This window comes from Vipera berus, assembly GCF_964194415.1.
Source record: "Vipera berus genome assembly, chromosome: 1".
In the NCBI taxonomy this organism is placed as follows: Eukaryota; Metazoa; Chordata; class Lepidosauria; order Squamata; family Viperidae; genus Vipera; species Vipera berus.
In genome coordinates, this window is record NC_138202.1 from 201,326,851 (window position 1) to 201,340,725 (window position 13,875).

Below are 13,875 nucleotides of genomic sequence, written 5' to 3' on the forward strand. Positions count from 1 at the left end.
ATGTAATTTCAGATGCTCAAGAAGTTGTGTTAAACAAGTCTAAGTACTTAAAGCCTAAATCCATCAGAGGCAGTTTAGGGATGAGAGCAACATTTAGTTGTTAAGATTGCATTTATTCTGCTTTTGTATTCCGTTTGCTATTTTATACTTCAGTTGGTAGGCCACTGTTTGAATTAAGCAGATTGAATTCATTTATATGTTATTCTTTCACAGCAGATACTACCTCAATTTTAAATTATATAAATGATTCTGAGCCCATTTAAACATGGTTTAGCACAAACTTCAGTAATCTTCACTCCTCACTTGCAATGCTACCAAGAGATAATTCTTGATATTATGGTTAACAAATCCCACAACCTATTATAACGTTACAACTTGAAACAGTTTTTGAAATTATTTCATGAGGAGTTACCTTATAATTTAGAACTTTTCTTCCATTGGCATTAGGCATTTAGATATTTGCTTAAGAAATAGCATACAGTACATACATTAGTAATTCCCACCACTGTATCAAAGTGATTAAATACAGGTGTAGCACTTATGGAATTGATAAAATACAAAAGCTAATTTGAGTCATCAGTGACATTCATCTGCCTGGAAGTAGCCATGGAAGCATGAATACTGTGTATCTGTACAGGCAATCCCATTTCTAGCACTAATAAACTGTTTATTAAAGCAATCCTAAAAGAAGCTCTAGCATTCACGATTAGATTTTCTTCAAAGCTACAAGATAAATTTATCACACTAGAAACATATAAAATACAAAAACTGTTGTGGCTTGAGAGAGATTGTTTAATCTGAAAAGATTTATTTAATGCAAGTAACTAGTAATAATTAGTAATTTGGATAATACTTTATCTATGCACATTTCAATTTAATCTCTAATTATAAACATTCTTACCTAGAGATTAATGTATACACTTTTATATTCTTGTAAGTCTCTTGTAACAATGTTTAGACATCAATTTTTTACTAAGTAAAGTGATACGTTTCACACAGCATTCCTTAGGATTGTTATGTGGAAAAAATTATTTCCCTTCCACCTCAGCAAATTATTGAAAATATACTTATCTGTGATGATGTTAGAGGTTTCAACTGTAGCAGTACGGAATGTGTTTTAAAAGAAACTGAGGCAATTTTAACAGCACCAATGACAAACTGCAAAATGATTTTTTTTTTACATTTTAGAGTGCAAGGATCCAGTTTCTGTTATAGGTTATGCAAACAGAAATCCATACTACAGTTTAATCAGTATAAATTCTGTAAAGCTGTTATACCAGTTTACATTACACAGTTCAAGCATCCTAATCTAAATCTACAGATAAGGGCATGATAAATCATCAGTCCAGAACAGATAAATACTACTGTGTGACATGTCAATAGTTGGGGTTTTTTTCTCTCCTTATGGATAGATGGACATTTTAACTTTATATCAGTCATCTTATTCTTCCTGGCATTTGATATTACTGTATGTATGCAGCATAAGAATTTGCAATGTAGATTTCATGTGTGAAACTCACACCAAAACTTACAAACCCAGTTTGGTTTTTTACCATTAGTACAAGAGTTTAAAATACCTACAAACCTAAGTCAAAATTCTGTCTTTTTGAATGAACACAATTACATTGTATCAAATTTGTTATTTAATTCCTTATATGGTCTCAATTTTATGATGTTCTATTAAATTACCAACTGTAAAGGTCCAATTTCCTTATCTAACATTTAAAGGTACATTCCATACTATGGAAGGAAACTTTCACTTGCAAAGTACAAGTATCCTTTATTTTCCTCCCTATTCCCTATCTGCAGAAACAGATTTGATGGGCAGGTGGGGTGGGGGGAAATGGATTTACAAGGAGTAGCTCTGTGATTGACAAATGGTCCCAAATGGATATATATCAGCAAATACATCATTTTATTTATATGTCAAATTTAGAGACTGCCCATCTCACAGAGTGACTCCAGCTTAATGAAAGAATGTTTATTATATATTTTATTTTAAAAAGATAATTACCACCCCACCATTAGAAGGTCTGGTATTTTATCAAGTAAAGCAATCCATCCTCACAAAGTTTAGAATGACTGGTTAAAGTTGATTCAATAGATGTTTTCAACAACTGCCACACAATACACAAACAATGGTTGTGTTTGTTTGTCTGTTGCAAATATTTTCTTCCAAAGGGCCCAAAGATCCAGGCTTTGCAGTCCTGTCACCTTTTTGCAACCCCCTCACAATAGGTAGCCCCAGAGTGAGGCAAGTTGAAATTCATTCAGCCAGCAACTATCAAAAAGACTGTAGCTCTCATTCCAAGTATATTGAAACAGAAAGAATGGTAGGCAGCAGAGAGAGAAACCTCACTTTCGTTTCCAAAGTGGCACTCCAACTCTCACACCAAACTCTGAAGATACAGTCAGCACACAATTTGCAACCAGAAGGCAGGGAGGGAAAGTGGATTCCAAGTTTACAAGCTTAGCTTGCTCTCTGCTACCCATAGGGGAATAAGCAGTGCTTTTTTTGTAAAAGAAAAAGGTGCCCGGAACTCACACATGTCATACATGCCCTACCCTACAAGGTTCCATCCAAAAAAAGGTGCCGGAACTCCGTTCTGAGCGTTCTATGAGAAGAAAAAAAAAAGCCCTGGGAATAAGAGAAGCAACAGTGATGACCCAGCAGAAAAATAACTTTTCCAGGCGGATAAACCCGTACCCAAGACAGAAACAAAAGATTAATCAGGCAGTGAGACGAACTAAGAGGAAGACTACCAACTCTGAAACAGACTGGACTTAACACTAAAACTAGGCAAAAAGGAAAGACAGTGGCCACCACGGTTGCTTTGATCAAGCTCCTCTCAGGGGGACCGTCTAAGGCAGGGGTCTTCAAACTTGGCCCTTTTATGACTTGTGGACTTCAACTCCCAGAATTCCTCAGCCAGCATACGCTGGCTGAGGAATTCTGGGAGTTGAAGTCCACAAGTCATAAAAGGGCCAAGTTTGAAGACCCCTGGTCTAAGGTAAGGCTGACCCAAGAACCCTCGCCAAGGTCGAAGCACCTGAGTGGCAAAGAGAGGCCTGGGCCCTTTAGCATTACCCCAAGCTGCCCTTGCCCCCTAGCTTGGGGGGTGCCCTGACCAGGCTGCTGCGAGGGCTGTGCAGAGAGGACGGCCGTCCCACCACCCGCCTCTGCTCCCCCCCACTGCAGGCGGACTGAAGGGTCCGGAGAAGGCAGCGAGCCCTCCTCCTCCTCCTCCAAGCGGAGGAGGAGAAGCCAGGCAAAGAAGCAAGGGGAGGAGCGCGGCTGTCCTGCCGAGGTAACAACGGCGGAGGCGAGAGGAAGGCAACGTCGCTCAGGTGAGAGCAGGCGGCGGCGGCGGCGGCGGCGGCGTCTTTTTGCCCGCCCGCCTCGGCCAAAGGAAAGCCAAGAGTCGGAGAGACGCCCTGCAAAGCTCCGCTCGCCCGAGGAGCCCCGGGTGCTTTTTACAGGTGAAGGAGGTCGGTACCTTTCTCCTCCCGCCAGAGCTTTTTCCGCTTGTTCCCGGGGTACATGGTGCTGTGGCTAGCGGCGGCTTTGAGCTGCAGGTTCCCCAGGCTCACGGGCGAGGAAGAAGCACGCTGACCCGGCTGGGCGACGGCACCGCTGGGGTGGCGTTGGCGGCGTTGGCGTTGGCGGCGGTTGTGGGCAGCTGTTTGCACCTCTTGCCTCCTTCCCACTCCCCTCTCCTTCCAGCGCGCGTCAACTGGGTCACGCCTCGTTCTAACCCGACAGACACCCCCGCAATGCCCGCCTCCTTGCCCGCCGCCCGTTGGCCCGGCGAGACGCCGTTCAGCGACGCGCCCCGCCCCCTTGCGCTCTCGGGGCTTAACGGCGTTCTGGGAAGGGAGGGGGGGGGAGGCTTTTTTGTTTTTTGTTTTTTTTTTTAAAGGGGCAGGCGCGTCAAATCGAGGAGGAAGCGCGCGCGCTCGGGCGGACAGAAGCTCGGACTTGAACACAAAGAAAACCAAAAAAAAAACGGCGCGAGCGGCGACGGCGGAAGCTCGCGCCCGGGTTTGTGGAGAAGAAACGGCGGGTTTCTGGGAGGGCTTTTTGGTCACCTCGAGGTGGCTCGTGGGTGGCAGCCGCCTCCTTTGGGGCATGCTTGCTCCGGTGTGAGTTTCGGCTGGGTTCGCTACCGCTTGCCCTAAAGCAGCGTGAGCCCGTAGTTAATTTATTTATTTATTTATTTAGATTTATATACCGCCCTTTCCCGAAGGACTCAGTTAATGGGGAGGGAGGCGACAGACCCGCCGCGTGCTGTGGGATTTTCCTCCGTGCTAAACTGCTTGGGTTGCATTTTCGTGGCAGTTTTATCTGGGAGTAAAGCCTCACTTGATGCATCGAGCTTCTTTCCGAGGGGGTGATTCTGTAACTTCTGAATAAATGTGGTTTGTGCTTCGCGTATTTTTCTCGCCCACAGTCAGCGTTTTGAGAATGTGCTTCCTCGTTTACATGCATAAAACCTTGCCATTAAGCTAAGCACAAGAACATTAAGCAGTGCAATCATGCCACCGGCAATAGTGGCATTAATAAGTAAAATATTGGGCGCAGCCCATTTGGATTAAAGCAGTGTTTGCTGTTTTGGTACAGCCTTCTCCTAATCCTCCAAACATAGTGAACGGTGTGAGCAAACACAAAGTAATGCAGAAATGTTTTATTTTGGATCTTAAGCCAGGCCCTTTTAGAAATTTACCAACAGTCTTGCTCTGCTAAGATGTTCGGTTTTGTAGCTTTAGCACACTTGGCCACAGACTGAAGACTCTGCTCTCTTCTGCTAAGCTGTCTTTCATGAACCTTTTACAGGTAGTGCTCAACGTACAACAGTTCAGTCAGTGACTGTTCAAAGTTACAGTGGCACTGAAGACTGGAAGCTAAAACATACAAAGAACGGTTGCTGTAATTGGGTATGTCAGGTTTTATGAAGAGAAGGACTAGCCGTGTTCCAATATCTCAGGGGTTGCCACGAAGAAGAGGCAGTCAAAGCACCCGAAGGCAGGACAAGAAGCAACGGATGGAAACTAATCAAGGAGAGAAGCAACCTAGAACTAAGGAGAAATTTCCTGACGGTCAGGACAAATAATCTGTGGAACAACCTGACTCCAGAAGTTGTGAATGCTTCAACAGTGAAAGTTTTTTAAGAAGAGACTGGACAACCATTTGTCTGAAATGGTATAGGACGGGTTTCCTGCCTGAGCAGGGGATTGGACTAGAAGACCTCTAAGGTCCCTTCCAACTCTGTTATTTTGTTGAAAAAAGTGACTTATGACACTTTTCCTGAAAAGAAATGAAAGAAATACTAACATTAATTTGAACAAATGACTCAGGAGTAGAAACCTATATGAACACAGGATTTAAGTGATCTTTGATTGTTCTGTTCTGATAATTTTCTGCAGTTGAGTCCATGGATATTTTATATAGGCAATCTGTGATACTCCATATATTGTTGAGGTTTAGTATTAAATAGTGCGAGGAAATATGTCTCAGAAAGAGGAGACAGCAGAGGTTGTACTTCGGCTACCATCTTGGTGCCACAGATTGCCAAGTGAATGACTGAGGTAATAAATATTGGTTATCATGAAGTAGGCAGCCTATATAACTACAGATAAAAAATAAAAATTCTAAAAGCTTCACAGATTTTTTTTTAAAAATCCCTAAACACCCCCCTCCAAAAGTGATTATAGACTTGGAGGCAATTTTACAGAGATAAACATTTATAATTTGTTTCATTTTTCGTTGTGTAAAACATTCTATAAGTATACTATTGACTTTTTCAAAGAACCAAAATTAGATATTTCTGTAATGTATGGTTTTATTCAAGAAGCTATCAACTGAACACCGACAGCACTCCAAGGCAGGAGAAGCAAGGGATAGATAAGATAGCAAGCTAGAAAGCAGGAAAGTGTGAATTCAAATCCTGACTTAGCCATCAAAGCCAGCTGGGTGACTTTGAGCCAGTCACCCTCTCAGCCCAACCCACCTCACAGGATTTTTATGGGGAAAAGAGGAATGTGTGTTGGGCATGTTCGTTGCCTTGAGTTATTTGTAAAAATAATAAAAGGCGGGATACAAATGAATAAATAACATTAGGATCTATAGAAGATACCTGGGGTGATTTGCAGTAGATCTGACTCCACATATTTTAGTAGCAGCAGGGGAAAAAAGAAACCTTCTCCCTAAATTAGACTGTTAAAATCAAGAAGCAAGGGACATGGGGGATATGTAGCAAATGGGATATTTACTTATATTCCAATTCTAGTACACAAGTTAATTATCTCTTCAACTGACTGGCTTTTCCATATATGTTTCTCTATTTTGCTAATAATGTACTTATTGGGCTGCAAATTGCCCAAAGACACATTTTCCTGAATACTATACCTTGAATCGCACTGAATTTAAACATGTTCATTTATTCTGTTTGAACACTGCCCAACTTCATACGACTTCTGAATACATTATATTTTCTTAAATAAACTATATTTAACAAAATGTCTGGGAATCAATTCAATTTCTATACTCAGTGGAACCTATTCTCAGGTAAAGTCTTAGAATGTTCTAGAATCCGTGTTGTGCTTCAAGAAATTCATGTGATCTAACCTGGTAGAAAGGTGGCAGAGCTAAGAATTCTGAACACAGAAAATCATCTCGAGCAGCCATGTCAAACTTGCAACGTCACGTGACGTGCAACATATCATGACTTTTTCCCCATTGCCAGCAATGGGCTGGGCTCGGTTTCAGTGTGATGCATCTGGTCCGCAGGCTGGCAGTTTTACATGCCTGATCTTGAGTAACTCAGTAGATCTCACAGTTATAATTCTTTAATGTAAAAATCCAACTTAATACAGACCAAACAGTTTAGTTTCTGCAGTTTATAGCCAGTTTGGTCTAGTGGTTAAGGCACCAGACTAGAAACCAGGAGACTGTGAATTCTAGTCCTCCGTTAGGCATGAAGGCCAACTCAATTCATAGGATTGTTGTGAGGGAAATAGGAGGAGGAAGGATTATTAGATATGTTCAGCATTTAATAGATAATAAAGATGGAATAAAAATTAAAGTAATAGACATTTGAAACATTTTGTCACTATTTGAAACAAGAGACAGGAATCTTTGCTGATCTACAACAAATCGTAGTAAATCAAAATAGATTCAGATGTATCTTCGGGCAATGCCTAAAACAAATGATTACAGGCCCTAAATCTGAATCACTTTTCAGTTGCCCCTTCTTTTACATTGCTTTTCTGTATTAAATCTTCCAGGGTGAAGATACTGCCATTCCCTCTTAATACATTTAAAGAAATATATTTACTATTGGAAGGTAAAAGAAGATGGAAGGATGAAAAGTTGTTACAAATAGAAGAAACTATTGTTTAACACACCCACACCCAAGATATTCACAAGTGATAAGAGTAATTGCACAATATATTTCTCATACTTAGAATCCCAGATATATGAACTAGCATAACCAAATCAATGCCATAGTGCTTAATAGATTAGCTTTGAAAAAATAATGGAAGAATAGTTGAGACAATATTCTTCATATGGAACCTTATCTTCTTTCACCACATCCTCAGTTGTTGGTTTTTTTGCCATGAAAAATCCTTTAAGAAGGGAACAGTAAAATGGTTTCATTCTATTTAATTGATAGCACTGGGATCTTTAGTCAAAGAGGTTTAAGAGTTCATCTACCTTTTAGTGCCAAAGTGCACAATCTAGGTATATTCACATTTTAGCTTACCATGTTGCACGAACCCATCCTGTGTAACTACTTGTGGTCATTAACCCAAAATATTAGGTTATGAAAGGCGTGGTCTCATTAATCAGTGGTAACAATGTTGTGCAAATACAGCCAAATAGGCATTTGGGGTGCTTACAATCTCCTTGCAGCCCAGATATTCTCATTTTTTTATCATCTACTCCAAATGTGTTAGCACCTGCTTAGGTACATTCTCTTAAGAGCAGCTCAACTTCTGGCATCTGCATGGATAGTTTCATGTTTTCTTGGGAATAATATGGAAGTAGTTTGCCTTGCTTCGAGATTTTTCTTCTAACTTTCCAGTCTAATGTTCTGAAAGTCTCATGTCCAAGTACTGGCCAGTTCCAAATGAGAAGCCCCCTGCGAGGCTAATTGCAATTTATTTCACAGCCTACGACGTTCAAACGCCATAGAGAAGAAATTGCTTCCTAATAAGGCGGAGGAAGGCCTGGGTAAAGACAGAGGATATGAAAAAGAAAGAGCACAAGCAGAAGGAATGAATGTTTTGTGTTTTTTTTAAAAAAAAAACTTTTAAAGATATGCTTCTGCACGTTCATCTACTGACTTCCCTTGGAGTCCCGAGTCTGAAGCTTCTGTTCCGTCCTCAGTGCTATCCTTGAAAAGGGTGTATCAGAAATTGATCTCGCTTAAGAAATTGATCTCCGGAGAGGAGGAGACTGGGCAATTCAGGTTTCGACTGAAAGTACGCTGCTCTTCTGCTGCTGCTTCTTGTGGCCGCAGCTGTTGCTGCCTAGGAATAACGGCGAAGGCCGACGATGCTGCCTTTTGTCCGGTAGCGGTTCGGCAGGAGCCTGAAACATGTGATTGGCTCGTCTAGTGTAAAGAAAATAGTTGCTAGGTAACCGCATCAACTTCGAGAAAACCGAGGAGCAAAAGGAGGCGCTGCATAGTAGGGACGAGACACGAAAGCTGCCTAGAGTAGAGCTCCTTTCCCAATATGCTATGTTTAATATTTGGGGAATCGCTTTAGGTGGTAATCTCTATGGCTACGTACCTCATCGCGTAAGCAACCGGGAATCCTAAGAAAGCGGAGCACTCGCCCCTATTCAGTGAAACTCCCCTTCCGAAGGCTTAGGTTGGGACTTATTTGAGATGAAGACTCAGTTTGTAGTGCTGGTTGCGATGCACTGCTGGATCACCGCGTGTAGTATGTATCTGGGATTCTGCTGCTTCCGTTTTGCGAGGGTGGGGAGAGATTTGCCGGTTGCCATTAAGTTTTTATTTGCAGAAAGAAAGAGGTAAAGATGTTTCAGAGCGAGCACTTAATTCCGAGCCAGTTTGGTCTGGTTGTTAAGGGTAGCAGGCTAGAATGCGGGAGGCAGCGAGTTCAAGTGCCGCCTTAGCCAGAAAAGTCAGCTGAGTAACTTTGGGCCAGTCACTCTCAGTTTAACCCACCTCGCTGGGTTAGTGTTGCGGGGGAAAATAGGAGGAGAAAGGTATGTTGGATATGTTCGCTGCCTTGACTTATTTGTAAAAAGAATAAAGGCGGGATATAAATAAAAATCAAGAGGGGCTATTGCACTGTTCTGGTGGGTGTCCATCAGATATTTGTTTTTTTAAAAAATCAGATGTAACACATAGTCATCCACAAACAGATTGGCATGATTTCCATGGATCAAAAAGCCTGGTCTTCATAATAAAGCATTTGAAGCAGATTCCAAAACATATTAGAACACAGCATTTTTCTAAAAAACTGGAAGATCTCCAAGGTCCCTTCCAACTCTTATTATTCTGTTTTCTTTTGTTTTCAGTGTAATAAAACTAGGTTTCATTTTCTCTGAGACAACATCTTAACTCTGCCAGGCGTATGTAAATAAATAAATAAATCCCTGAATATGTTTTATAATGTTCTATATCTGCCCTCGGGCTTACATTGTCCTGAAACTGACTGCAGAGTTAAATACATGTTAGTGCATAAGATTTCATTTGTGACAGTACACAGCTATTCCTTTTTGCTTCCCCTTTGAAAGCTGAATGTTTTCCCATCTTACCCTGCACATGTTATCCCTCCCAATTTCAAGTTGTAAACATTTCCTACATACACTGTGAAACATAATCAACATTGTTCCATTCCAGTGGGGGAAGCCAAATTCACTAAACACCCATGTTTCTAACTTAACTCCTGCAGTGTTTCACAACAGCTGTGACAAACTCACTTAACAACTTTCTTGCTTAGCAACCATTGAGCTCAACTGTGGTTGTAAATCGAGGATTACCACACGTGATCTTGAAAAACTAAAAGTTCAATCAATGAAAAATCATTAGGAAATCCAAATGTTCTAGATTAAGTTGAGCACAAATAAATTTTTTAAAAAATCCTAGGAGAAGGCAAAGCCATATCATTTTTGCACTGTCACCAAGAAAACAATTGGATGTATCCGTATAGTCTTTTAGAGATCAACCCAATAGAGATTTATAAATAATTATTTGAAGTTTAAAAAATTCAAATAAAGATCTCACTATTCTTAGGGTAGTTATTTACAAGGGGCTTCCCTTGAAGACCACTCGGAAGCTCCAACTGGTACAGAATGTGGCCGCGAGAGTTGTCTTGGGAGTTTCCCGGTACTCCCATGTTACACCTTTGCTCCGCGAGCTGCATTGGTTACCAGTTGTCTTCCGGGTGAGGTTCAAGGTCTTGGTGATGGTTTTTAAGTCCTTACATGGCATGGGTCCGGAATACCTCAGGGACCACCTGCTGCCGGCGTCGACTTCCCTCCGCCCTGTGCGTTCCCACAGAGAGGGCCTCCTCAGGGTGCCTCCGGTCAGAGAATGCCGGCTGGTGGCCCCCAGGGGGAGGGCCTTCTCTGTGGGCACCCCGGCTTTGTGGAACCAACTGCCGGTTGACCTCCGGACGGCACCGGATCTTCGCTCCTTCTGGCGCGGGCTAAAGACCCATTTATTTGAACAAGCTGGCCTGGCCTGATGGGGGAACGTTAGGTTTTTAATGGGTTTTATATTGTGATTGTTTTAATTGGGCAATTATTTAATCCTTTTTTAACTTTTGTATTTCTATTTATATGCCCTGTTCACCGCCCTGAGTCCTCCAAGAGAAGGGCGGTATATAAATTTAATAAATAATAATAATAATAATAATAATAATAATAATAATAATAATAATAATAATAATAATAATAATAATTTGTTCTTAGATGCATATATAACATTTGGGATTGCTAAATTTTGGAAAAATACAGAATCCTCCACACATTCCACCTCACCTGAATCAGCCTATAAAGTATAAACACAATTGTCCAGTGATTTTGAATGTGGTTAGGAAATCCAAGAAAAAACAGCCTCAGTGTAAAATATTTTTTTAAACCCATTTCAATTTCAGGGCTTAATTATGTAAGGACATAGCAATTGCAATAGCAATAGACTTATATTCTGCTTCGCATTGCTTTATAAGCCCCTCTAAGCAGTTCACAGAATCAGCAAATTTGCCCCCAACAATCTGGGTCCTCATTTTACTAACATCGGAAAGATGGAAGGCTGAGTCAGTCTTGAACTGGTCAGAATCAAACTGCTGGCAGTCAGCAGAATTAGACAACAATACTACATTCTAACCACCACTAACAAAGAACCATTTAGTCTGATAACCTGTATCTTACATTACAATCCCCACCCCACCCCGTCCGGGAAAGGTAGAGTCAGCAAGAAGCTATACATCTTTGTTCTATTTACTTAGTTTTGTAGTACTTTAGAAACATGAGTTTAACCATTCTCTTTCAAGAAATTTTGAAAATATTTTTCAATATACTCAGGAAGCCAACATGGATGAAAGAAGCTGTCTGGTTCAAATTTCAGTTTTAAGGCAGGGTGAATGGTGATGGGGGAAGAGTGAGCAGGACTCACAAGGGCTCATTCTGCCTTCAGGTAGATAGGAAAGGTTGAGTAAGTGCATACATGCAATGGTTTGGAGGGAGGTGCCCAGCTGCAGTTTCTTCCAAATTCCAAAGCATGATGTAATTAAAATTCCACCACTGGAGGAAAATAATTAAAAAGGGAGAGGGAACTGTGCAAAGAGCATAATGGAAAATTGGAGGAGTATAGTTCCTAGTACAAAGTTGGTTTCAAATGGGTGGAAAAAGAACAAAATGATTATTTTAAAAGTGAATGCCACTTTTCATTTTTGAAATGCCGGAGTTAGAGAATTGAGAACCATTTGCAATAACTGCTCATCTAGAAGATTCAGTGAAGAGCTTCCCTCACTCTCATCTGTCACATCATGAATAAATAACAAGTTTGACCTTGGTCCTTTTAAATAAACTTTTATACTTGTTCTGGCATAGGAGTTTTTCTCTGATCATTTGTCCGAAATGGTATAGGGTTTCCTGCCTGAGCAAGGAGTTGGACTAGATGACCTCCAAGGTCCCTTCCAACTTTGTTATTGTTGTTGTTGTTACAAAACTTTTCTGCTGTTGGTAGTGCTGTTGATGAGAGTTTGCCAAAGCTTAAGGATTAGGATAGAGAACATAGGATCTGTTGGACAAATTGGATTTTTTGAGCTGATAATAAACAACCTTCATTTCATTGAGGTCGCTTGATTCAATATTTGTTTGATTAAAATAGCTCATTAGTGTATTCAGCCATATCCCATGCCCAGAACAGTGTCCCTATCCCTGTTTTATTTATTTTAAAACCACCCATTTCCCTCACAAAGGGTCTCTGCGCAGTGTACAAATAAAATATTAGAACATAAAACAGTATATAAAATTGAAAATTATATATAAAATTGAAAAAGGCAAGGATGAATTAAAAATCAATGTTAAAAATTAATTAAAGTTGTGGGGAAGGCTTTCAGGGTACTAACCAGCATGGTTGCATCCTCCTCCGTAACCTCCCCAAAAAAGGATGCAGAACCATGTTCTCATACCTGTCTGAAAGGCCAGGAGAATGGGGTCCTACTTCACTTCCAGAAACTGAGGTGATTTTGTAATCATATTGCCTGATTCAAATGTAGAGAGAATAGGGACTAGGGGTGGGAATATTTTGCACTTCCAGGCAGTTGGTCATTTTAGCTGATTTTTTCATTTAACTACTAAGGTAATCACTTTCTGGATGCAATGTGTTGTCCAGTGTTCTAAATTATGCTTGCTTCCAACTTAAACATCATATACCTTAGTCTTTTAAATATGGCTTTGGTTATTTCTACTAATGTTTACTCATTCTGAAGTGTAGCAAAAACAATGAACATGGTTGCTGAGAAATTCAATTCTCCTATAGAGCTAATCACTATTCTGATGTTTGGATTAATTATTGTGTTAATTCTCTATGTTTTGGAATAAATATCCTAGAACTAATACTTGATTGGCGGTTCTAGGTGGCATGTATTCTATAGCCAAAGTACATTAATGGTAAATTTGACTTTTCAAAAGATGATTTTTAAATGACTGTCCATCCATTCCACATGTACGTGGTTTTGCAAAATGGCCATAAAAGCCAAGTATACAGTGCGGTCCTAGTATATTGACTTTTCACTGACATGGAACTCTCTTCTGTGAGAAATGTCTAAGGTTTACTATTGATAAAGTCAAACTTAGTGCTTCCATGTTCTTAGAAATTTAATTGAAACATTCTTTTCTCTCAGTATAAATTGATACATGAAGGGGAAAAAGTCTTAATATTTTAAGCAGCTATTGTCAAACGGTTCTTTTATTAGGGTCAAATAATAAAATCTGACATTCAAGATATTTTGGGATCAAAGATATATTGCTGAACTGTAGATTTTGACATGTTTTTTCTTGTAATTCAATTTGACTTCCTTTCATTTTGAGAAGTTTGTAATAGATTATATGGGGTATTTTTGCTTCTTACAGAAACAGAAGATAATCCGGATGATCAGAGAGATGACGACATTTTAGAAGAGGTAATGAACATGTTTAAAATGTATCAGCTTTTATGTTTCATTTTAATTATGATATTTGAAATAACATTAATGATCAACAAGTAAAAATAATTTTTATGGCTTTTTGTATGCAAGGGCAATAAAAGAACAAAATGCATTTGATCTGGGGAAACAAAATCCCATTGTATAGGGAAGTAGAAAGCATATCATTTACTTGAAAGCCATACA

The 13,875-nt window shown here is 40.1% G+C and overlaps 1 protein-coding gene across 2 annotated transcripts in view; it reads right to left on the reverse strand.

The window, feature by feature from the left end:
* The window catches only part of MACROD2 (mono-ADP ribosylhydrolase 2), a 1,175,381-nt gene extending 1,171,396 nt beyond the window's left edge, over nt 1-3,985 (reverse strand). For both annotated transcript variants that reach the window (XM_081314693.1, XM_081314692.1), the window contains exon 1: nt 3,498-3,985. In XM_081314693.1, coding sequence (XP_081170819.1) covers nt 3,498-3,543 — 46 coding nt within the window. In that variant the 5' untranslated portion in view covers nt 3,544-3,985. The remainder of the gene's footprint in view (nt 1-3,497) is intronic.
* Between the last annotated feature and the right edge of the window lie 9,890 nt (nt 3,986-13,875).